Source organism: Salmo salar, chromosome 16 (assembly GCF_965601325.2).
Source record: "Salmo salar chromosome 16, fSalSal1, whole genome shotgun sequence".
NCBI lineage: Eukaryota > Metazoa > Chordata > Actinopteri > Salmoniformes > Salmonidae > Salmo > Salmo salar.
Window position 1 is genome coordinate 59,768,102 of NC_138306.1, and position 26,538 is coordinate 59,794,639.

Below are 26,538 nucleotides of genomic sequence, written 5' to 3' on the forward strand. Positions count from 1 at the left end.
AGGCTATATACAGGGTGTTACGGTACAGAGTCAATGTGGAGGCTATATACAGGGGGTACCGGTACAGAGTCAATGTGGAGGCTATATACAGGGTGTTACGGTACAGAGTCAATGTGGAGGCTATATACAGGGGGTACCGGTACAGAGTCAATGTGGAGGCTATATACAGGGGGTACCGGTACAGAGTCAATGTGGAGGCTATATACAGGGGGTACGGGTACAGAGTCAATGTGGAGGCTATATACAGGGGGTACCGGTACAGAGTCAATGTGGAGGCTATATACAGGGGGTACCAGTACAGAGTCAATGTGGAGGCTATATACAGGGGGTACCGGTACAGAGTCAATGTGGAGGCTATATACAGGGGGTACCAGTACAGAGTCAATGTGGAGGCTATATACAGGGGGTACCGGTGGAGGCTATATACAGGGGGTACCGGTACAGAGTCAATGTGGAGGCTATATACAGGGGGTACCGGTACAGAGTCAATGTGGAGGCTATATACAGGGGGTACCAGTACAGAGTCAATGTGGAGGCTATATACAGGGGGTACCGGTGGAGGCTATATACAGGGGGTACCGGTACAGAGTCAATGTGGAGGCTATATACAGGGGGTACCGGTACAGAGTCAATGTGGAGGCTATATACAGGGGGTACCAGTACAGAGTCAATGTGGAGGCTATATACAGGGGGTACCGGTACAGAGTCAATGTGGAGGTTATATACAGGGGGTACCTGTACAGAGTCAATGTGGAGGCTATATACAGGGGGTACCGGTACAGAGTCAATGTGGAGGCTATATACAGGAGTTACCGGTACAGAAGTAATATGTACATGTAGGTAGAGTTAAAGTGAGAGTAGCAGCAGTGTAAAAGTAGTCTGGGTAGCCCTTTGATTAGATGTTCAGGAGTCTTACGTCTTGGGGGTAGAAGCTGTTCAGGAGCCTCTTGGACCTAGACTTGGTGCTCCGGTACCGCTTGCCGTGCAGTAGCAGAGAGAACAGTCTATGACTGGGGTGGCTGGAGTCCAAATGTTTATGTCCTTCCTCTGACACCGCCTGGTATAGAGGTCCTGGATGGAAGGTTCTTCGAAAGTAGCCACCCTTTGCCTTGTTGACAGCTTTGCACACTCTTGGCATTCTCTCAACCAGTTTCATGAGGTAGTCACCTGGAATGCTACGTTGTGATTCGTACCATGACCCTCTTTGTGATTTTACCATGATCCTCTTTGTGATTGCACCATGATTATCTTTTGGGGGATAAAGCATGTGTGTCGTTGGGACTGGTTAAGCGAGTGTACACCATTAATGACTTTGACTGGCTGCACAGTGTTCAACGGGTGAAAAGTAATCAAAATGGTGAGGAGATTGCTCAAAGATATTCTGATGTGTTCACAGGATTTGGAGCATTGTTTCTCATTCACTCTATTACCCTCACAGAGAATAGCCAAGCCAGTGATTCATGCGGCACTACGGAAGGATCTAAAGAAAGAGTCGGGAAGAACGGTGAAACTCGATGTGCTCGTGAAAACAGAGGAGCCAAAAAGACTGGGACAATTCCATGGTCTGTGTTCAGGAAAAAAAGGAATGGAGATCTGAGAGTCTGTATAGACCCCAAGGACCTTAATAAATGTATCAAAACGGAGCATTCTCAGATTCCTAAGATGGAGGAGATAATGTGTGAAATGACTGGCGCACATTATTTCTCCAAGTTGGATGATTCAAATGGATTCTGGCAGATGAGGTTGGATGCAGCCAGCACCAAGCCTTGTACAGTCAATACCCCCTTTGGAAGATATTCCTTTAAGAGGTCACCTTTTGGCATAAGTTCTGCCCCTGAGGTCTTTCACAAGGCCATAGAAAGTGTCCATTGAGGGGTTAGAGGGAGTTGGAGTGTATGTGTGGATGATTTTGTGGTCCACTATTCAGGAACACAATGAGCGGTTGGAAAAGACGGCACAGGGTTCAGAGGTCTGACGCTAAACATCTGGCTAAACGTCCGTTCTGATAGGCTATCCTCGGAAGGTGTGCAGCCTGATCATGCCAAGGTCAAAGCGGTGATCGCGATGGCTAATCCCAAAGATAGGAAAGGTATACAGCGTGTTTTGCGTACGATCAATTATTTGTGGAAGTTTGTACCAAATCTGTCAGCTAAAACAGAGAACTTAAGGACACTCCTTCAGGACAAGACAGAGATCTCGTGGAACAGAGAACACGAAAGAGAGTGGGACAATGTAAAGAACATTTTTGGCTGAAGAGCAAGTGCTAACTTTTTTTCCAAGCTGACAAGGCTTTACTAAAAGGTGTCCACGGACGCCTCCAAAGATGGCAGTGTTGCTTCAGGAGCATCAAGGTGTGTGGAAGACTGTGGCTTATGAAGCCGTTCTTTGACTGATGCTGAGAAGCGTTATGCTCCAATAGAAAAGGAGCGCCTAGGGTTGGTCGTTGGTTGTGAGAAGTTTTTACTGTTACATTTATGGTTTACCGAAGATGATTCTAGAAACAGACCATAAACCCTTTATTCAAAAAGACGATGATGAGGTTTCAACGCTATGATTTTGTTCTAACCTATGTGGCTCGGTCAACTTTAGTGGTAGCAGATTCACTCTCAAGGGCTCCACCAGTGGTGGCCCAAATCAGCCTCAGTCAGGATTCTCTGGAGGAGGAAGTTGCCTTGTAGGTGGATATGGTCATGGAGTCACTTCCTGTTTCTGAGCAGCAACTACAGAGAATAGCTGAAGAGACCACAACAGATCCCATTATTTGTAAGGTGATCCATAATCTGTAAAATGGCTGGCAAAAAGGCTCTTGTAAGCAGTACTTCCCACTAAGCGCAGAGCTGTCAGTGGTCAATGGTAATACCTACTTCAGTGCGTCAGGAGACGCTAAAGAGAGTAACATGAAGGACATCTGGGAGCTGAGAAATGTAAGCGAGGGGCCTGAGAGTTCCTTTATTGGCCAAATAAAAATTCTGACATTAAGCAAATGGTGGGAAATTGTGACACGTCTCAAATTCCTTTATAGACAGCCCAAGGAGTCCATGGTATGGGAGAGGTACGGGAGAGTCCATGGTATGGGAGAGGTACGGGAGAGTCCATGGTTATGGGAGAGGTACGGGAGAGTCCATGGTATGGGAGAGGTACGGGAGAGTCCATGGTTATGGAGAGGTACGGGAGAGTCCATGGTTATGGAGAGGTACGGGAGAGTCCATGGTATGGGAGAGGTACGGGAGAGTCCATGGTATGGGAGAGGTACGGGAGAGTCCATGGTATGGGAGAGGTACGGGAGAGTCCATGGTATGGGAGAGGTACGGGAGAGTCCATGGTTATGGGAGAGGTACGGGAGAGTCCATGGTTATGGGAGAGGTACGGGAGAGTCCATGGTATGGGAGAGGTACGGGAGAGTCCATGGTATGGGAGAGGTACGGGAGAGTCCATGGTATGGGAGAGGTACGGGAGAGTCCATGGTATGGGAGAGGTACGGGAGAGTCCATGGTATGGGAGAGGTACGGGAGAGTCCATGGTTATGGGAGAGGTACGGGAGAGTCCATGGTTATGGGAGAGGTACGGGAGAGTCCATGGTTATGGGAGAGGTACGGGAGAGTCCATGGTTATGGGAGAGGTACGGGAGAGTCCATGGTTATGGGAGAGGTACGGGAGAGTCCATGGTTATGGGAGAGGTACGGGAGAGTCCATGGTTATGGGAGAGGTACGGGAGAGTCCATGGTTATGGGAGAGGTACGGGAGAGTCCATGGTTATGGGAGAGGTACGGGAGAGTCCATGGTTATGGGAGAGGTACGGGAGAGTCCTGGGAAAGGGTTGGAGTCCACTTGTTTCACTGCAATGCAAAGGACTATTTGTTGACTATCGACTACTTCTCAAATTACCCTGAAATTGCACTCTTGTCCAGTACAACAGCAAAGACTGTCATTTTGCACTTGAAATCATTTTTTTGTACTCGGCATGGGATTCCCCCTAGTGGTGGTTTCTGATAACGCACCTCAGTTTGCTTGCAGTGAGTTTAAGATGTTTGCAGAGCATTATGAGTTCAGACATATAACCTCTAGTCTGCTATATCCTAAAAGTAACAGAAAGGCTGAAAAAGGGTGTGTAAATCAGGAAGAGAGACTTTTTGAAAAGGCAGCACACAGTGGGACTGATCAATACTTGGCTTTATTGTCTTACAGAGCAGCTCCCTTGGAATGTGGCTGGTCACCTGCTGAAATCTTAAATGGGACTGAAGTTGTGTTCCAGGTTGCCTAGTTTCTACCTGAATGACTGCCCATTAGCTGTGAAGGACAGGGCCCTACAGCTGAAGGAAAGACAAAAAGTCTACTATGACAAAACTGCTAGAGCGTTGTTACCGTTGGCAGCTCAGGATGTGGTTCGAATTCGGGGTCCGGATTCACGGGACAGAAAGGCTACTGTATCAGAGGAGGTTGAAGGGTCTGGATTCATGGGACAGAAAGGCTACTGTATCGGAGGAGGTTGAAGGGTTCATGGGACAGAAAGGCTACTGTATCAGAGGAGGTTGAAGGGACTGGATTCATGGGACAGAAAGGCTACTGTATCGGAGGAGGTTGAAGGGTTCATGGGACAGAAAGGCTACTGTATCGGAAGGGGTTGAAGGGACTGGATTCATGGGACAGAAAGGCTACTGTATCAGAGGAGGTTGTGGGAGCATTAGTAAGTTACAGGGACTTTGTATTGATTAACTTGTTAAATGTTGAATACGACATTAAAAACAGAGATACAGAATATTTGTTGTTTTTAAGTCCCTACATGCCTATAACTCAATACATAGCTTTTTAATAATGGACAAATCTTTATTTGGCACTAAATTCATTGCGATTAATTATTTTAATCGTTTGACAGCCCTTTTTTAAATAATATTTTTTACATAGAGCGTACAGGAACATAAACGAATGAAAATGATATGTTCCTATTTGAAATGAAAAAAAAAGATGTATTCCAACGTCAATAATGTTTTTACCATGTTTTGTGCTGCTACCATGTTGTGCTGCTACCATGTTGTGTTGCTGCCATGTTGTCATGTGTTGCTACCATGATGTCATGTGTTGCTACCATATTGTCATGTGATGCTACCATATTGTCATGTGTTGCTACCATGTTGTCATGTGTTGCTACCATGTTGTCATGTGTTGCTACCATGTTGTCATGTGTTGCTACCATGTTGTCATGTGTTGCTACCATGCTGTCATGTGTTGCTACCATGCTGTCATGTGTTGCTACCATGCTGTCATGTGTTGCTACCATGTTGTCATGTGTTGCTACCATGTTGTCATGTGTTGCTACCATGTTGTCATGTGTTTCTACCATGTTGTCATGTGTTGCTACCATGTTGTCATGTGTTGCTACCATGTTGTCATGTGTTGCTACCATGTTGTCATGTGTTGCTACCATGTTGTCATGTTGTGTTGCTACCATGTTGTCATGTTGTGTTGCTACCATGTTGTCATGTTGTGTTGCTACCATGTTGTCATGTTGTGTTGCTACCATGTTGTCATGTGTTGCTACCATGTTGTCATGTGTTGCTACCATGTTGTCATGTGTTGCTACCATGTTGTCATGTGTTTCTACCATGTTGTCATGTTGTGTTGCTACCATGTTGTCATGTGTTGTTACCATGTTGTCATGTGTTGTTACCATGTTGTCATGTGTTGCTACCATGTTGTCATGTTGTGTTGCTACCATGCTGTCATGTGTTTCTACCATGCTGTCATGTGTTGTTACCATGCTGTCATGTGTTGTTACCATGTTGTCATGTGTTGTTACCATGTTGTCATGTGTTGCTACCATGTTGTCATGTTGTGTTGCTACCATGCTGTCATGTGTTTCTACCATGTTGTCATGTGTTGTTACCATGCTGTCATGTGTTGTTACCATGTTGTCATGTGTTGCTACCATGCTATGTTGTCGTCTTAGGTCTCTCTTTATGTACAGGAGGACTTTGGCCAGGCCGTCATTGTAAATAAGAATTTGTTCTTAACTGAATTGCCTAGTTAAATAAAAGGTTAAATAAAATAAATAAAACCGTCATGAAAACAACCAAATTATTATTTTAGCGATAGCATATATGAAATGTATTAATTGCAGTGAGAATGACTGCTAGTTAGCTTGAAGGGGGGTCCTTTGAGGCCCAGCGGTTCTGGTGTTAAGGCTAACAACTTTACCCAATAGATGCAGGTTAATCTCCAGTCTCAGAGCAGACTGGAACAGCAGCTCTTCTCTTCCCTGTATGGCCGTCTCTGCCTCCAGATGATGTCGCAGCCAGACAGCATACTCCTCCTTAGTCATAACCTGCCACAGACACAGACACAGAGAGACAGACAGAGAGACAGACAGAGAGACAGACAGACAGACAGACAGACAGACAGACAGACAGACAGAAAAAAGCTAGTCAGATTATTTTTATTTATTTTATCAGGGAGTCATACTGAGGTCTATTTTACAGATGAGCCCTGAATTACATAAATGACAGAAAATACACACATCAAAATATAAAAACCAAATGCAAGCAGAAAGAAAAACACACATTAATCAGTAATAAAGTACTCAAAACCAGCTTTCTGAATGGACCTAGAGGCACCAGAACATCCAATTTAAGAATATTTAGAAGATTGTTCCACAACTAAAGTGCAGGAAAACTACAAGCTGATTTACCAGAAATTGACCAGAGTTAGCCATCCCTGAGACCTGGGGTGGTAACTTGTATGTATATAGTTCAGTAATGATGTTAGGTACAGTGGGACTTTTACAAAAAAAGGGGCTTTTATAAATGAAAACATATCAACATATCAACCTACGTGACATCACAGAGATAGAGAATGTGGTGATGACATCACAGAGGACCAACCAACGGTCTGATAGAGAATGCGGTGATGACATCACAGAGGACCAACCAACTGTCTGATAGAGAATGCGGTGATGACATCACAGAGGACCAACCAACTGTCTGATAGAGAATGCGGTGATGACATCACAGAGGACCAACCAACTGTCTGATAGAGAATGCGGTGATGACATCACAGAGGACCAACCAACTGTCTGATAGAGAATGCGGTGATGACATCACAGAGGACCAACCAACTGTCTGATAGAGAATGCGGTGATGACATCACAGAGGACCAACCAACTGTCTGATTGAGAATGCGGTGATGACATCACAGAGGACCAACCAACTGTCTGATAGAGAATGCGGTGATGACATCACACTGTCTGATAGAGAATGCGGTGATGACATCACAGAGGACCAACCAACTGTCTGATAGAGAATGCGGTGATGACATCACAGAGGACCAACCAACGGTCTGATAGAGAATGCGGTGATGACATCACAGAGGACCAACCAACGGTCTGATAGAGAATGCGGTGATGACATCACAGAGGACCAACCAACTGTCTGATAGAGAATGTGGTGATGACATCACAGAGGACCAACCAATTGTCTGATAGAGAATGCGGTGATGACATCACAGAGGACCAACCAACTGTCTGATAGAGAATGTGGTGATGACATCACAGATGTGCACTAAAACTGTCACCTGTTCCCTCATTAAAATGCAAATCAATTTATAACATTTTTGACATGCGTTTTTCTGGATATTTTTGTTGTTATTCTGTCTCTCACTGTTCAAATAAACATACTATTAAAATTATAGACTGATCATTTCTTTGTCAGTGGGCAAACGTACAAAATCAGCAGGGGATCAAATACTTTTTTCCCCCTCACTGTAGTTATTGCATAGTTTGGAGCTGTGCTTTGGGTCATTGTTCTGTTGTAGGTGGAAATTGGCTCCAATTTAGCGCCGTCCAAAGGGTATGACATGGCGTTGCAAAATGGAGTGATAGCCATCCTTCTTCCAGATCCCTTTCACCCTGTACAAATCTCCCACTTTACCAGCACCAAAGCAGCCCCAGACCATCACATTGCCTCCACCATGATGACAGATGGTTCAGTCCTCCACCATCTTTTCATTTGTTCTGCATCTCATGAATGTTCTTCTTTGTGATCCGAACACCTCAAACTTAGATTCGTCTGTCCATAACACATTTTTCCAATCTTCCTCTGTCCTGTGTCTGTGTTCTTTTGCACATCTTAATCTTTTATTTTTATTGGCCAGTCAGATATGAATTTTTCTATGCAAGTCTGACAAAAAAAATGGTCTTTCTTTCAAAAACAAGGACATTTCTAAGTGACCCCAAACTTTCGAACAGTAGTGTAGAGATCATAACGGTAGTGGACATTTAGAATACATTTACAATACAACTGATGTACATTTAGAATACACTTCAATAGATAAGAAAGATCATAGCTGAGAATAAATCGAGGATTATAATATTTTAGCTAGGCAAGAAAGTAGAGAAATAGGGATATATTTATTTAGGTCACAAGGGTCACCACCTTTGTGGGCCTCCTTCCAGACCCTGGGGATAGTACCAGGTATAATCATCAGGTTAGGGGGGGCCTCCTTCCAGACCCTGGGGATAGTACCAGATATAATCATCAGGTTAGGAGGGGCCTCCTTCCAGACCCTGGGGATAGTACCAGATATAATCAGGTTAGGAGGACATGGGCCTCCTTCCAGACCCTGGGGATAGTACCAGGTATAATCATCAGGTTAGGAGGAGGACATGGGCCTCCTTCCAGACCCTGGGGATAGTACCAGATATAATCAGGTTAGGAGGACATGGGCCTCCTTCCAGACCCTGGGGATAGTACCAGATATAATCATCCGGTTAGGAGGGGCCTCCTTCCAGACCCTGGGGATAGTACCAGATATAATCATCAGGTTAGGAGGGGCCTCCTTCCAGACCCTGGGGATAGTACCAGATATAATCATCAGGTTAGGAGGGGCCTCCTTCCAGACCCTGGGGATAGTACCAGGTATAATCATCAGGTTAGGAGGGGCCTCCTTCCAGACCCTGGGGATAGTACCAGATATAATCAGGTTAGGAGGACATGGGCCTCCTTCCAGACCCTGGGGATAGTACCAGATATAATCAGGTTAGGAGGACATGGGCCTCCTTCCAGACCCTGGGGATAGTACCAGATATAATCAGGTTAGGAGGACATGGGCCTCCTTCCAGACCCTGGGGATAGTACCAGATATAATCATCAGGTTAGGAGGGGCCTCCTTCCAGACCCTGGGGATAGTACCAGATATAATCAGGTTAGGAGGACATGGGCCTCCTTCCAAATGATTCAGCAATCAAGGGGGCAGAGAGCTGCAGCAGAAATGGATCAAGCATACCAGCACCAGCGGATCATTTTTTTTATGTCAATCTTAAGCAAAGCATCTAGCACATCACAGATAGTAAATGATTGAAATCTATAAAAGATTCACTAGAAGTTGATGTGTTAAACTGTCCGCTGGAGGCTGGTAGAGGGAAGACCAGTCGATTGACTGTCCAGGGTCAATTAAACTACTGTTTCTCTCAAATAATAAGCCTGCGTGATACAATTATGATAGCGGTCCCATGTGGCTCAGTTGGTAGAGCATGGTGTTTACAACACCAGGGTTGTGGGTTCGATTCCCACGAGGGACCAGTACGGAGAACAAAAAAAAAAAAAATGTATGAAATGTATGCATTCACTACCGTAAGTCGCTCTGGGTAAGAGCGTCTGCTAAATGACAAAAAAAAATGTAAAATGTAATGATTAAAAGCTTCATTTATCCCGATTCTTCTCCGTTATGGAGTCAGACAGAACTTGCTTAGGCAGGGAGGAAGAGAAATGTTTATGTTTGGGAGGCATTCAATTGACTTACCAGGGTCCATTTAAAACCAACGTTTCTGTCAAGTGAAAAGCCGAGATAAAAATGATTAAAAGCATCACTTATCCCAATTCTTCTTAGTTATGATGCCAGACACCAAATAGTACATCTGTTTCTCAATTGTCTGAAAAGTTTGCCAGTCCACTACAGAGTCAAATTATTCCCCAGGCCTGATTTCTCATCTGAATGAGCTTAATGATGGAAATAGTTTCAAAATAAAAGTCCTATTAGTTTGTTGAAGATGTATTGTTGAAGCTGTGGTACCTTTTTTGCGATGCAGAGAGTACGAAGACCATTGGCAGCATAGAGGTTCAGGTAATTCTGTGTCTTGTATAGGATCTTTCTCTGGCGCTTCCCTTTGGAATCATCTGGGGGAAAAAAAAGTGAAAGATGAATGAATTAACCAAATGGAAGTTTGCATCAACATCAGCACCCTTTAAATGTATCTTGCAGGCAAGTTGCTTCTCACACACACACACACACACACACACACACACACACACACCACCAAAACATTTAGGAAACTTCTAAAGTGCTATTCAGTAACAGATTCTTCTATAACATCTTCCACATCACCACAACCAAGTCCACATGCTGCTTCTGACTCACCTCTGAAAGTCTGGTTTCGACTGAGACTATTCATTCAGCTGTAATTACAGTCATTCCGTCCCTGGTTCAATCCAGTCTACCCATCCAGAAGTTTCAGTGGTATGACAACAATTTCTTCTTGATCAAGTCCAAAAAATATGATAGCTTTGCTAGAGTGAACCTAATGCCGATTTAGCCTGGTCCCAGATCTGTTTTGTGCTGTCTTCAGTGTTTTCTATAAGTAAGTTGCCCTCATATGAAAGTACCCAGCCAGGGAGTTCTGTGATGTGGGAGTCCGGGGGGACATGCCCTGAAATTAGCTTGTGCAGAACGACCTCTTCTGGTGCATTCTAATGCCTTGATTTCATCTGAAATACACAGCTAAATGATTGAAAACTTTAACTACTTTAACAGATTGGTAAATTGAGTTTTGGTATAGAGTAAGAAGACAATTTAAATAACTGAACATTTATGAATTCAGTGTTTTTTTTTTTTCTTTTTCGTCGAGGCGATTATGATCAGGAATACTTTCTAAGTTAAAGAATATTAAAAGCTACTTTTAACATTAAATCTAAAGATTACATTTATATTTACAGTGTTACTGCAAGGAATGAAATACCATCAATATCTTTAATAATACCATACAAGTATGACATTTATAATATTGAATCTGTTTTAAAAAATATATATATTTGGACCAGAATGAGGCTCTCTCTCCTGTTGTTCCTGCAGTGAGGATTCAACGTCTTCATCGAATGTTTTCATATTTACCTGCAGATAACAGTCAAAAAGCAGTGACCGAGTTGGTCAATCAGAGCCGTAGGTGAACAACCAATCACTAGGCTACGCCGATGAGTCACATGACCCCCACGGTTAACCAGGCTCTATCTGAACAACAGTCTGCCTTCACTGTATTACAGAATCCTAGGAAAATACAAAGATCTTAGATTACTGACCAGATACCATGGACATAACTAGGTTGTATGAATAAGCAAAGGGATATATGAGACTGAGTTTCTTTAGTCAATTCGACAACTTTTATAAACTAGTGAACCGAAGCTGTTCTTCGTCAATCAAATAACGTAAATAGCTTTTGCGACCCGACTCCGTGGCTTGCTATCGGCCGATGAAAACACACAAAATAAAAGAAACGAATGCGCCACAAAGCAATAACGAAGTGGATTTCAACTCATTGTTACCTCTTACACAACATCAAGCTCTCTCCCTTCTCCGTGGAAATTCACTCACAGGAGAAAATGAAGCAACATGTTCTCCCTCCTCCGTGACTTGTTTTGGAACTGCAGCCAAACATAGCACAACAATAAAAAGATACAGAGAGGAGTAACCTAACGTAGCTCTACTCTGGAGAGGAGTAACCTAACGTAGCTCTACTCCGGAGAGGAGTAACCTAACGTAGCTCTACTCCGGAGAGGAGTAACCTAACGTAGCTCTACTCCGGAGAGGAGTAACCTAACGTAGCTCTACTCCGGAGAGGAGTAACCTAACGTAGCTCTACTCCGGAGAGGATTAACCTAACGTAGCTCTACTCTGGAGAGGAGTAACCTAACGTAGCTCTACTCTGTCTGGAGAGGAGTAACCTAACGTAGCTCTACTCTGTCTGGAGAGGAGTAACCTAACGTAGCTCTACTCTGGAGAGGAGTAACCTAACGTAGCTCTACTCTGGAGAGGAGTAACCTAACGCAGCTCTACTCTGTCTGGAGAGGAGTACCCTAACGCAGCTCTACTCTGTCTGGAGAGGAGTACCCTAACGCAGCTCTACTCTGTCTGGAGAGGAGTACCCTAACGTAGCTCTACTCTGGAGAGGAGTACCCTAACGCAGCTCTACTCTGTCTGGAGAGGAGTACCCTAACGCAGCTCTACTCTGTCTGGAGAGGAGTAACCTAACGTAGCTCTACTCTGGAGAGGAGTAACCTAACGTAGCTCTACTCCGGAGAGGAGTAACCTAACGTAGCTCTACTCCGGAGAGGAGTAACCTAACGTAGCTCTACTCCGGAGAGGAGTAACCTAACGTAGCTCTACTCCGGAGAGGAGTAACCTAACGTAGCTCTACTCCGGAGAGGAGTAACCTAACGTAGCTCTACTCCGGAGTGGAGTAACCTAACGTAGCTCTACTCTGGAGAGGAGTAACCTAACGTAGCTCTACTCTGGAGAGGAGTAACCTAATGTAGCTCTACTCTGTCTGGAGAGGAGTAACCTAACGTAGCTCTACTCTGTCTGGAGAGGAGTAACCTAACGTAGCTCTACTCTGTCTGGAGAGGAGTAACCTAACGTAGCTCTACTCTGGAGAGGAGTAACCTAACGTAGCTCTACTCTGGAGAGGAGTAACCTAACGTAGCTCTACTCTGGAGAGGAGTAACCTAACGTAACTCTACTCTGGAGAGGAGTAACCTAATGTAGCAGGCGTAAAAAAAAGCCTTGGAGAAATCTCCATATCTGTTTTTCAGGGGAAACAAAAGTTACGTTGAAAATACTGTATCCCTGAAAAATTGAAACATCCTCTTTCTTATGACTCCGCGGAGAGTGCGAGAGGCGGGACAGACAGACTTACAAAACAGCCGTGTTCCCCCCCGTCATGGCTGGCTTTGTGACTGACAGGCGTCTGTCCTATCAACAGATCGCCAGAAGATGCATATCGTTCATTCTAGCAGACGGACTTGTATGACTAGTGAATTGAAACTTTTAAATGAAAAGAAGCCTAGTTAAATTGATGAAGTGGAAAAAGGTAGACGGCTGACAATCAAGTCTGTTATGGGCTCTTTAGAGGACACCACAGCAGTCTTATCAACTCCTAACAGAGATCTGGGACCAGTGTACTGTCGATCGTCTTCCCAGTGTCTTTCTAGCAAGGCAGCAGCTGTACAGGCTGATCGGGTGTATAGTCACTTCAGTCCATTGATATGGACGAGGCACCCAAATCTCTACGGAAGGCTGCCAACCTCGCCTTGTTCTTACTTAATGATACAATTTGTTTTTTCAGCACTGACCAAATTTCAGGTCTGCCGAGCAGAAACTTGGACGTTGTGAACATTCTGTGCAACTTCCGCCGCGAGGAAGTTAAAATTAACTTAGCATCGTAAACACCTTCACATGGAAATAGATATTCTATGAAACAGCCAATAGCTGTTCTACAGTAGCAGCCAATGTGTGCTGTTCAATGTAAGCCTACATTCCATGACTTGACATTAAAATGTTTTGCTAATTGTCCTTCAGGCAAGTAGTGACTGAATTTTAGGTTTTTTTTTTGTACGATTGTACTTTCATTTTCAAACAGAAAACGTTGTGTTTTCAGAGAGTATTCGCGCCACATTGTTGTGTTACTGTCCGAATTTAAAATTGATTCAATTGAGATGTGTCACTGACCCAAACACACAAACACACACACACACACACACACACACACACACACACACACACACACACACACACACACACACACACACACACACACACACACACACACACACACACACACACTACCCCATAAAGCCAAAGTGGAATTATATTTTTCAATTTTCTTTACAAATTAATCAAAAATGAAAAGCTGAAATGTCTTGAGTTAATAAGTATTAAACCCCTTTGTTATGTCAAACCTAAATAAGTTCAGGAGTAAAAATGTGCTGAACAAGTCACCATAATAAGTTTCATGGACTCACTCTGTGTTCAGTAATAGTGTTTAACATGATTTTTCAATGACCACCTCATCTCCGTACCCCAGTCGAGCAGTGAATTTCAAATACAGATTCAACCAAAGACCAGGGAGGTATTCCAATGCCTCAAAGAAGGGCACCGATTGGTAGATGGGTCAAAAAATAATTTAGTCTCCTCTGCTGTTATTACAGTAGGTGGCAGTATAGGCCCCTCCAACCCCGCTCCTATTGAAAATGTTCCATTCCTTCTTTCTGTAATGTAATCCTAGCAGGGAAACCACATCTCTTCAAAGCTGCAATATGTCACTTTTTGGCCGACCCGACAAAATTCACATAGCAATGCGAGTTGTAGATCTGTCATTCTCATTGAAAGCAAGTCTAAGAAGAGGTGGATCTGTTCTGTGTGCGCTATTTCTATGCTTGCCGTTCTTAAGTTTTGTTTTTGCGTCTTTTACTTTCGGGTTTTGTACGCCGGCTTCAAAACATCTGAAAATACTATATTATTGGTTATTAAAAATATATTTCACGGCTGTTTAGATTGTACAATGATATTCTCTACAGTATACTTGCTTGTTTTGTTACATAAACTGAAATTAGACGACCTATTACAACTTTAACAACCAGGAAATGACAGAGCTATTTCTGCATCTTTAAAATGTCCAAGAACATTCATCTGTTTTTTGTTTTTGCCAACATGGAGCCTGTGTACAGTCCATGTAATACGATGAATTTTGTTGGTCTTTACTTGTATAGAATCCAAGTTAACCTTGTAAAACTTGTCTGTTCTGTCTATCACTGAAGAACCAAATAAAACATTTTTTAGCAGAAATGACATATGAGGGCGGTGGACATTCCATTGAATGGGAGAGTCATGGTAGGAATACATACAGTGGAGGGAAAAAAGTATTTAATCCTGTCGGATCTGGGCAAGAGTAGTAACCAGTTTAAATCGGGTATGTTTTTTATCCCGGCCGTGCAAATACTGCCCCCTAGCCCCAACAGGTTAAAATGCAAATCAATTTATAACATTTTTGACATGCATTTTTCTGGATTGTTTTGTTGTTATTCTGTCTCTCACTGTTCAAATAAACCTACCATTAAAATTATAGACTGATCATTTCTTTGTCAGTGGGCAAACGTACAAAATCAGCAAGGGATCAAATACTCCCCCCCCCCCCCCCACTGTAGTTACTGTATACATTAAATGTTTAGTGTTGTATGACAAAAATGTATGGTACCCTCTGCTTAGTGGCTGCTAATAAGTTTTTCTGTGTGGGGGGGGCTCAGTCTTGGTCTCTACTTCCTGTTGAGAGTTATAGTAATATAATACACAATGTGGAATTTCTAGAATTTGGTTATGCATCAACAGTCACTTAATAAGCCCATGTCAGCAACAAAGGTCTATATTGGTAAGTTAGTCTAGTGGCCGGCTATCTAAACCTGGTTGTAATCATGGTCTAATTACCAACCAGGGTGGCGCCCATTGATCATTACTTATATACTGAACAAAACAAATATATAAAAACGCAACATGCAACCATTTTTTTTTTTTACTGAATTACAGTTCAATTGAGAAGAAATGCATTAGGTCCTGAGGCACAGGGTTGGCCTATTCAGAGCTGGGTTGAGGCACAGGGCCGGCCTATTCAGAGCTGGGTTTGCGGCTGAGGCACAGGGTCGGCCTATTCAGAGCTGGGTTGAGGCACAGGGTCGGCCTATTCAGAGCTAGGTTTGGGGCTGAGGCACAGGGTCGGCCTATTCAGAGCTGGGTTGAGGCACAGGGTTGGCCTATTCAGAGCTGGGCTGGGGGCTGAGGCACGGGGTAGGCCTATTCAGAGCTGGGCTGGGGGCTGAGGAACAGGGTTGGCCTATTCAGAGCTGGGCTGAGGCACAGGGTCGGCCTATTCAGAGCTGGGCTGAGGCACAGGGTCGGCCTATTCAGAGCTGGGCTGAGGGCTGAGGCACAGGGTTGGCCTATTCAGAGCTGGGCTGAGGGCTGAGGCACAGGGTTGGCCTATTCAGAGCTGGGCTGGGGGCAGAGGGCTGAGGCACAGGGTAGGCCTATTCAGAGCTGGGCTGAGGGCTGAGGAACAGGATTGGCCTATTCAGAGCTGGGCTGGGGGCTGAGGCACAGGGTTGGCCTATTCAGAGCTGGGCTGAGGGCAGAGGGCTGAGGTACAGGGTTGGCCTATTCCGAGCTGGGCTGAGGGATCTGTAAAAAATCCTTGGACCAAGATGGCATATAAATGTGAAGCATCCCGTTGGCATTTCCAGTCACCCCCAAATACGGTGATGAGAGGAAGCCAAATGGCTGGCAGTTGGGAAAGTTGGAGCGAGATGGATTTTGGCCGACATTCTGCAAATGTTCTCATCTATCAAACATTTCATCTCAACACAGTTCTCTCTTACCAAAAACGTGAATCTGTTACGACCAAAGTGAACTAAGTTTTGTAGAGCGCAAGGGGCCGAATTGAGTTATTGCAAAGGAGCGCTTGAGAGTACGCATTCCCTTAACGGAAATACGTGAATATGTACTGTAACGCACCAATAGGATCTCGCTAGCTCGTGCTTGGCTCTGTCCCACCTCTTTGCTTATTCTGCTCCCATTGGAAACAACAGGCTGTAAGTTTATCTTGGGTTAGTTATAAAAACAAAAAAAAATCTTTGACACTATTCAGAGGAGCTGGGCTAGAGGTGAGATTGAGAACTCTGTCCCAAAGGAATTGCCTCACTCTATAAACTAAACTACAAAAAAAAGGTCCCACACATCCTGAATTGTCAGTTAGTAAAAAGAAACCTGTGAGATTGGCTACAGAGATCCGTTCAAATTATGGGACGTTCATAACACCTAGGTTGTTGTAACGCCCTGGCCATAGAGAGGGGTTTTTTGTTCTTTATTTTGGTTAGGCTGTTACATACCTGTTACATTGGGTGGGCGTTCTATGTTATTTTTCTATGTTTTTGTATTTCTTTGTTTTGGGCCGTGTGTGGCTCCCAATCAGGCACAGCTGAAGTTCGTTGTGGTTGATTGGGACTCACACATAAGGAGCATGTTTTTCCGTTGGGGTTTTGTGGGTAATTGTTTCTGTTAGTGTTTGCACCTGACAGGACTGTTGGCTGTCGGTTTTCTCTGTTCTTGTTTTTGTATAGTGTTCACATTGTTCAATTAAATATTAAATGATGAACACTAACTCCGCTGCGTTTTGGTCCACTCTCTCTTCAGACAGCCCTTACAGTTGTGTCCCAAATGGCGGGACCTGGTCAAAAAGTAAAGAACTATTTAGGGGACAGGGTACCATTTGGGACTGGAAAATCAATATCATCGTTCACAAAATGAATCCAGGATCGTTTCAGAGTAACTGAGGAAAAAGTTGCCAGAATAAAAATAAAAGCACCACCTTCTCCCTTGATTTATGCCAGTTACCAAGGTGCTTTATTCAAGGTGATACGACGATAACTTTCTACTACAGTTCAACCTGCCTTCATTTATGACGTGCTGAGATGAGCATTAACACAGGTCCAATACTGAATACACTATTGCAAGGGTAAGGACAACGTTTTTTTGATTCATCACAGAAACCCTGTTGCATTTACTGGCAGTGTGTCACACTGAATGGGGTCCCATTGCTTCACAAAACGTTCTTCCCCAACATCGCCGCCACACCAAAAGACTTCCAAAGTCAGGTTCACACTCAGCCATTTTAAAAACCCCAACGCTGTGGTTTTCCTGGAGGGGTCAGGGGAACCCTCCACCTAACAAACAGGGTTTCTTCAACCACTTCACTGCGTTGTTGTGGCAGAGAAAGGGACGGAATGGCAGGCAGCCTTGCTAAGCAATCCTGGACAGGTGTCTGGTGACGGTGTGTACACAGAATTAGCTCTTTGCGTTCCTGGACGACTAACGACGTGTGTGTGTGTGTGTGTGTGTGTGTGTGTGTGTGTGTGTGTGTGTGTGTAGACCTTCGCCATTAAGGATTTTTAGACCTACTCTACATTTCTCTCCTACAACAGCCAGGAATAAACCTGCTGGGCCTCATTCCCCTATATCAGGAATAAACCTGCTGGGCCCCATATCAGGAATAAACCTGCTGGGCCTCATTCCCTATATCAGGAATAAACCTGCTGGGCCTCATTCCCTATATCAGGAATGAACCTGCTGGGCCTCATTCCCTACATCAGGAATGAACCTGCTGGGCCTCATTCCCTATATCAGGAATAAACCTGCTGGGCCTCATTCCCTATATCAGGAATGAACCTGCTGGGCCCCATATCAGGAATAAACCTGCTGGGCCTCATTCCCTATATCAGGAATAAACCTGCTGGGCCCCATATCAGGAATAAACCTGCTGGGCCTCATTCCCTATATCAGGAATAAACCTGCTGGGCCTCATTCCCTATATCAGGAATAAAACCTGCTGGGCCTCATTCCCTATATCAGGAATAAACCTGCTGGGCCTCATTCCCTATATCAGGAATAAACCTGCTGGGCCTCATTCCCTATATCAGGAATAAACCTGCTGGGCCTCATTCCCTATATCAGGAATAAACCTGCTGGGCCTCATTCCCTATATCAGGAATAAACCTGCTGGGCCCCATTCTCTATATCAGGAATAAACCTGCTGGGCCTCATTCCCTATATCAGGAATAAACCTGCTGGGCCCCAATCCCTATATCAGGAATAAACCTGCTGGGCCTCATTCCCCTATATCAGGAATGAACCTGCTGGGCCTCATTCCCTACATCAGGAATGAACCTGCTGGGCCTCATTCCCTATATCAGGAATAAACCTGCTGGGCCTCATTCCCTATATCAGGAATGAACCTGCTGGGCCCCATTCCCCTATATCAGGAATGAACCTGCTGGGCCTCATTCCCCTATATCAGGAATAAACCTGCTGGGCCCCATTCCCCTATATCAGGAATGAACCTGCTGGGCCTCATTCCCTATATCAGGAATGAACCTGCTGGGCCTCATTCCCTATATCAGGAATGAACCTGCTGGGCCTCATTCCCTATATCAGGAATAAACCTGTTGGTTCACTGAATATCCCTTTGAGCATGGTGAAGTTATTAATTCCACTTTGGAAGGGGTATCAATACACCCAGTCACTACAAAGATACAGGAGTCCTTCCTAACTCAGCTGCCGGAGAGGAAGGAAACTGCTCAGGGATTTTACCATGAGGCCAATGGTGACTTGTAAAATGGTCACAGAGTTTAATGGCTGTGATGGGAGAAAACTGAGGATGGATCAACAACATTGTAGTTACTCCACAATACTAACCTAAATGACAGAGTGAAGATAAGAACGTCTGAACAGAATAAAAATATTCCAAAACATGCATCCTGTTTGCAACAAGGCACTAAAGTAATACTGCAAAAGTCGGAAGTTTGTTGAAGTCGGAAGTTTACATAAACTGAGTTTAAATGTATTTGGCGAAGGTGTTTCACAATTCCTGACATTTAATCCTAGTAAAAATTCCCTGTCTTAGGTCAGTTAGGATCACCACTTTATTTTAAGAATGTGAAATGTCAGAATAATAGTAGAAAGTGATTTATTTCAGCTTTTATTTCTTTCATCACATTCCCAGTGGGTCAGAAGTTTACATACACTCAATTAGTATTTGGTAGCATTGCCTTTAAATTGTTTAACTTGGGACAAACGTTTCGGGTAGCCTTCCAAAAGCTTCCCACAATAAGTTGGGTGAATTTTGGCCCATTCCTCCTGACAGAGCTGGTGTAACTGAGTCAGGTTTGTAGGCCTCCTTGCTCGTACACGCTTTTTCAGTTCTGCCCAGAAATGTTCTATAGGAGTGAGGTCAGGGCTTTGTGATGGCCACTCCAATACCTTGATTTTGTTGTCCTTAAGCCATTTTTCCACAACTTTGGAAGTATGCTTGGGGTCATTGTCCATTTGGAAGACCCTTTAACTTCCTGACTGATGTCTTGAGATATTGCTTCAATATATCCACATAATTTTCCTCTCTCATGATGCCATCTATTTTGTGAAGTGCACCAGTCCCTCCTGCAGCAAAGCACCCCACACAACATGATGCTGCCACCCTCGTGCTTCACGGTTGGGATGGTGTTCTTCGGCATACAAGCCTCACCCCTTTTTCCTCCAAACATAACGATGGTCATTATGGCCAAACAGTTCTATTTTTGTTTCATCAGACCAGACGACATTTCTCCAAAAAGTATGATTTTTGTCCCAATGTGCAGTTGCAAACCGTAGTCTGGCTTTTTTTTTATGGCGGTTTTGTAGCAGTGGCTTCTTCCTTGCTGAGCAGCCTTTCAGGTTATGTCGATATAGGACTCGTTTTACTGTGGATATAGATACCTTTGTACCTGTTTCCTCCAGCATCTTCACAAGGTCCTTTGCTGTTGTTCTGGGATTGATTTGCACTTTTCGCACCAAAGTACGTTCATCTCTAGGAGACAGAACACGTCTCCTTCCAGAGCGGTATGACGGCTGTGTGGTCCCATGGTGTTTATACTTGCGTACTATTGTTTGTACAGATGAACGTGGTACCTTCAGGCGTTTGGAAATTGCTCCCAATGATGAACCAGACTTGTGGAGGTCTACATTTTTCTTCTGAAGTCTTGGCTGATTTATTTTGATTTTCCCATGATGTCAAGCAGAGGCACTGAGTTTGAAGGTAGGCCTTGAAATACATCCACAGGTACACTTCCAATTGACTCAAATTATGTCAATTAGCCTATCAGAAGCTTCTAAAGCCATGACATCATTTTCTGGAATTTTCCAAGCTGTTTAAAGGCACAGTCAACTTAGTGTATGTAAACTTCTGACCCACTGGAAGTGTGATACAGTGAATTATAAGTGAAATCATCTGTCTGTAAACAATTGTTGGAAAAATGACTTCTGTCATGCACAAAGTAGATGTCCTAACTGACTTGCCATAACTGCATAATAAGTCAAGGGGTATGAATACTTTCTGAAAGCACTGTAGGTGAGATTATACCTAATAAACTCAAGCATCATAGTGACCGGTCCCCTACCACCCCTCCCGTGGCCTGCTGTGAGGTCCTCCTACCTGTAGGTGGCAGTGTGATGAGGTCCATGATGACAGAGTCAGCTCCTTTAGTGTAGACGGTGATCTGTTCTGTTAGCGGGTGTCTCACCACCACAGACATCCTCTTTCTGGTGGAGTCAAACCCCAGAGTGTGAAGCAGCTCAAAGCTTAGCTTCCCCAGGTGAGGTAACTCCACCGTCACCTGATCAGGTAGCCGGCCAACCAGAGAACACTTGTAGGCACGCGCTGCATACACCAGGGCGGCCTCGTCAGGTGACTCTGCCTCGTAACGGAGCTCTCCTTCCTCTAGGGCCCCGGGTTCTCTCTCGGTAGCGTGAGGAGGGACCGGAGAGAAGGCGTGCTCCAAACCTCCGGGACATCCAAGGTGATGCTCCTCATCTAATTTAGTCAGGGTGCTCTCGGCGGAGGGGGAGGACAGGACACTGGAACATTCGCGGTGGGAGGAACGGTTGAGGCTGGAAGAGCTGCTGCTGTTGGAGTTGGAGGTGAGACGACTGGAGGTGAAGCGTTTGATGAAGTCCTCGATAGTCTTCACCGGGGACTTTAGCCCAAATCTCATCCGCACCTGAGGGGAGAGGGACAGAGGGTTAGGAAACATTAGCCCAAATCTCATCCGCACCTGAGAGAGAGGGACAGAGGTTTAGAAACATTAGCCCAAATCTCATCCGCACCTGAGGGGAGAGGGACAGAGGTTTAGAAACATTAGCCCAAATCTCATCCGCACCTGAGAGAGAGGGACAGAGGTTTAGAAACATTAGCCCAAATCTCATCCGCACCTGAGGGGAGAGGGACAGAGGGTTAGAAACATTAGCCCAAATCTCATCCACACCGGAGGGAGGGAGAGAGAGAGAGGGATAGAGAGAGGGAGACATGTGAGACAGAGGGAGAGAGACATGTCTCCCTCTCGCTATCCCTCTCCCTCGGGTGCTGAGGGACAGCACCAGGCATCTGGCCACAGAGACGGCCTTCTCTTAGGCATAAAACCCTGACAGCCTGGCTGGGGCACAAGGGCATTGTGTGAATAAGACCGTGAACTAATGGGACAAAGGAAACAAAGGAGGAACAGTAGGAAAGTGAAATGGCTCCGTATCAGAGATATGACTATTCTACTGATCTCCATGTCTAGATATCGCTGCTACTCATCAGATTAACTCAAAAAAGGTAGGTTTCATATAGACCTAGAAAAAGACAAAAATATATTAAAAAAAAAATTAAAATAGATATATTTTTGGTGCTCCATAAATTCTGTTTGGTGCCTAAAGTTTTAAAAGTCAGGAGCAGTGTGTGTGTGGGATAGAGAGAGAGGTGTGTGTGTGTGTGGGATAGAGAGAGAGGTGTGTGTGTGTGTGGGATAGAGAGAGAGGTGTGTGTGTGTGTGTGTGGGGGATAGAGAGAGAGGTGTGTGTGTGTGTGGGATAGAGAGAGAGGTGTGTGTGTGTGGGATAGAGAGAGAGGTGTGTGTGTGGGATAGAGAGAGAGGTGTGTGTGTGTGGGATAGAGAGAGAGGTGTGTGTGTGTGGGGGATAGAGAGAGAGGTGTGTGTGTGTGGGGGATAGAGAGAGAGGTGTGTGTGTGTGGGATAGAGAGAGAGGTGTGTGTGTGTGGGATAGAGAGAGAGGTGTGTGTGTGTGTGTGTGTGTGTGTGTGTGTGTGTGTGTGTGTGTGGGATAGAGAGAGAGATGTGTGTGTGTGTGTGGGATAGAGAGAGAGGTGTGTGTTTGTGTGTGTGGGGGGGGGGGATAGAGAGAGGGGTGTGTGTGTGTGTGTGTGGGGGGATAGAGAGAGAGGTGTGTGTGAGTGTGTGATAGAGAGAGAGGTGTGTGTGTGTGTGTGGGATAGAGAGAGAGGTGTGTGTGTGTGTGGGATAGAGAGAGAGGTGTGTGTGTGTGTGTGATAGAGAGAGGGGTGTGTGTGTGGGATAGAGAGAGAGGTGTGTGTGTGTGTGTGGGATAGAGAGAGGGGTGTGTGTGGGATAGAGAGAGGGGTGTGTGGGATAGAGAGAGGGGTGTGTGTGTGTGATAGAGAGAGGGGTGTGTGTGATAGAGAGAGAGGTGTGTGTGTGTGGGATAGAGAGAGAGGTGTGTGGGATAGAGAGAGAGGTGTGTGTGGATAGAGAGAGAGGTGTGTGTGGGATAGAGAGAGAGGTGTGTGTGTGTGTGTGATAGAGAGAGAGGTGTGTGTGTGTGTGTGATAGAGAGAGAGGTGTGGTGTGTGTGTGATAGAGAGAGGGGTGTGTGTGTGTGTGTGATAGAGAGAGAGGTGTGTGTGTGTGTGGGATAGAGAGAGAGTGTGTGTGTGTGGGATAGAGAGAGAGTGTGTGTGTGTGGTGATAGAGAGAGGGGTGTGTGTGTGGGATAGAGAGAGGGGTGTGTGTGTGGGATAGAGAGAGAGGTGTGTGTGTGGGATAGAGAGAGAGGTGTGTGTGTGTGTGGATAGAGAGAGAGGTGTGTGTGTGTGTGGATAGAGAGAGAGGTGTGTGTGTGTGGGATAGAGAGAGAGGTGTGTGTGTGTGGGATAGAGAGAGAGGTGTGTGTGTGTGTGGATAGAGAGAGAGGTGTGTGTGTGTGGGATAGAGAGAGAGGTGTGTGTGTGTGGGATAGAGAGAGAGGGTGTGTGTGTGTGTGTGGGATAGAGAGAGAGGTGTGTGTGTGTGGGATAGAGAGAGAGGTGTGTGTGTGTGGGATAGAGAGAGGGTGTGTGTGTGTGTGGATAGAGAGAGGTGTCTGTGTGTGGGATAGAGAGAGGTGTCTGTGTGTGGGATAGAGAGAGGGGTGTGTGTGTGGGATAGAGAGAGAGGTGTGTGGGATAGAGAGAGAGGTGTGTGGGATAGAGAGAGAGGTGTGTGGGATAGAGAGAGAGGTGTGTGTGTGTGGGATAGAGAGAGAGGTGTGTGTGTGTGGGATAGAGAGAGAGGTGTGTGTGTGTGGGATAGAGAGAGAGGTGTGTGTGTGTGGGATAGAGAGAGAGGTGTGTGTGTGTGGGATAGAGAGAGAGGTGTGTGTGTGTGGGATAGAGAGAGAGGTGTGTGTGTGTGGGATAGAGAGAGAGGTGTGTGTGTGGGATAGAGAGAGAGGTGTGTGTGTGTGGGATAGAGAGAGAGGTGTGTGTGTGTGGGATAGAGAGAGAGGTGTGTGTGTGTGGGATAGAGAGAGAGGTGTGTGTGTGGGATAGAGAGAGGGGTGTGTGTGTGTGGGGATAGAGAGAGGGTGTGTGTGTGTGTGTGGGATAGAGAGAGGTGTGTGTGTGTGGGATAGAGAGAGGTGTCTGTGTGTGGGATAGAGAGAGGTGTCTGTGTGTGGGATAGAGAGAGGGGTGTGTGTGTGGGATAGAGAGAGGGGTGTGTGTGTGGGATAGAGAGAGAGGTGTGTGTGTGGGATAGAGAGAGAGGTGTGTGTGTGTGTGTGTGTGTGTGTGGGATAGAGAGAGAGGGGTGTGTGTGGGATAGAGAGAGAGGTGTGTGTGTGTGGGATAGAGAGAGAGTTGTGTGTATGTGGGATAGAGAGAGAGGTGTGTGTGTGTGGGATAGAGAGAGAGGTGTGTGTGTGTGGGATAGAGAGAGAGGTGTGTGTGTGTGGGATAGAGAGAGAGGTGTGTGTGTGTGGGATAGAGAGAGAGGTGTGTGTGTGGGATAGAGAGAGAGGTGTGTGTGTGTGTGTGTGATAGAGAGAGAGGTGTGTGTGTGTGGGATAGAGAGAGAGATGTGTGTGTGTGGGATAGAGAGAGGGGTGTGTGTGTGTGTGGGATAGAGAGAGGGTGTCTGTGTGTGGGATAGAGAGAGGTGTCTGTGTGTGGGATAGAGAGAGGGGTGTGTGTGTGGGATAGAGAGAGGGGTGTGTGTGTGGATAGAGAGAGGTGTGTGTGTGGGATAGAGAGAGAGGTGTGTGGGATAGAGAGAGAGGTGTGTGTGTGTGTGGGATAGAGAGAGAGGTGTGTGTGTGTGTGTGTGGATAGAGAGAGAGGTGTGTGTGTGGGATAGAGAGAGAGGTGTGTGTGTGTGGGATAGAGAGAGAGTTGTGTGTATGTGGGATAGAGAGAGAGGTGTGTGTGTGTGGGATAGAGAGAGAGGTGTGTGTGTGTGGGATAGAGAGAGAGGTGTGTGTGTGTGGGATAGAGAGAGAGGTGTGTGTGTGTGGGATAGAGAGAGAGGTGTGTGTGTGGGATAGAGAGAGAGGTGTGTGTGTGTGTGTGTGGGATAGAGAGAGAGGTGTGTGTGTGTGGGATAGAGAGAGAGATGTGTGTGTGTGGGATAGAGAGAGGGGTGTGTGTGTGTGTGGGATAGAGAGAGGGGTGTGTGTGTGTGGGATAGAGAGAGGTGTCTGTGTGTGGGATAGAGAGAGGTGTGTGTGTGTGGGATAGAGAGAGGGGTGTGTGTGTGGGATAGAGAGAGGGTGTGTGTGTGGGATAGAGAGAGGTGTGTGTGTGGGATAGAGAGAGAGGTGTGTGGGATAGAGAGAGAGGTGTGTGTGTGGTGTGTGTGTGGGATAGAGAGAGAGGTGTGTGTGTGTGTGTGGGATAGAGAGAGAGGTGTGTGTGTGGGATAGAGAGAGAGGTGTGTGTGTGGGATAGAGAGAGAGTGTGTGTGGGATAGAGAGAGAGGTGTGTGGGATAGAGAGAGAGGTGTGTGGGATAGAGAGAGAGGTGTGTGTGTGTGGGATAGAGAGAGAGGTGTGTGTGTGGGATAGAGAGAGGGTGTGTGTGTGTGTGGGATAGAGAGAGGGGTGTGTGTGTGTGTGGGATAGAGAGAGGGGTGTGTGTGTGTGTGGGATAGAGAGAGGTGTCTGTGTGTGGGATAGAGAGAGGTGTCTGTGTGTGGGATAGAGAGAGGTGTCTGTGTGTGGGATAGAGAGAGGGGTGTGTGTGTGGGATAGAGAGAGGGGTGTGTGTGTGGGATAGAGAGAGAGGTGTGTGTGTGGGATAGAGAGAGAGGTGTGTGTGTGGGATAGAGAGAGAGGTGTGTGTGTGTGGGATAGAGAGAGAGGTGTGTGTGTGTGGGATAGAGAGAGAGGTGTGTGTGTGTGGGATAGAGAGAGAGGTGTGTGTGTGTGGGATAGAGAGAGAGGTGTGTGTGTGTGGGATAGAGAGAGAGGTGTGTGTGTGTGGGATAGAGAGAGAGGTGTGTGTGTGTGGGATAGAGAGAGAGGTGTGTGTGTGTGGGATAGAGAGAGAGGTGTGTGTGTGTGGGATAGAGAGAGAGGTGTGTGTGTGTGGGATAGAGAGAGGGGTGTGTGTGTGTGGGATAGAGAGAGGGTCTGTGTGTGGGATAGAGAGAGGTGTGTGTGTGGGATAGAGAGAGAGGTGTGTGGGATAGAGAGAGAGGTGTGTGGGATAGAGAGAGAGGTGTGTGTGTGTGGGATAGAGAGAGAGGTGTGTGTGTGTGGGATAGAGAGAGAGGTGTGTGTGTGTGGGATAGAGAGAGAGGTGTGTGTGTGTGGGAT

General features: G+C 45.7%; 1 protein-coding gene and 1 non-coding gene across 2 annotated transcripts in view; one reads left to right on the forward strand and one right to left on the reverse strand.

Moving 5' to 3' along the window:
* atp10a (ATPase phospholipid transporting 10A) overlaps window positions 1-26,538 on the reverse strand; it is a 206,094-nt gene that overhangs the window by 63,073 nt on the left and 116,483 nt on the right. Inside the window, exons 10-12 of the mRNA XM_082962802.1 lie at window positions 21,104-21,668; window positions 10,060-10,163; window positions 6,193-6,319 (exon numbers count right to left, since the gene is read on the reverse strand). Coding sequence (XP_082818928.1) covers window positions 6,193-6,319; window positions 10,060-10,163; window positions 21,104-21,668 — 796 coding nt within the window. The remainder of the gene's footprint in view (window positions 1-6,192; window positions 6,320-10,059; window positions 10,164-21,103; window positions 21,669-26,538) is intronic.
* trnav-uac (transfer RNA valine (anticodon UAC)) lies at window positions 9,494-9,569 on the forward strand. The gene has a single exon. It is a non-coding gene; the product is annotated as a tRNA-Val (tRNA).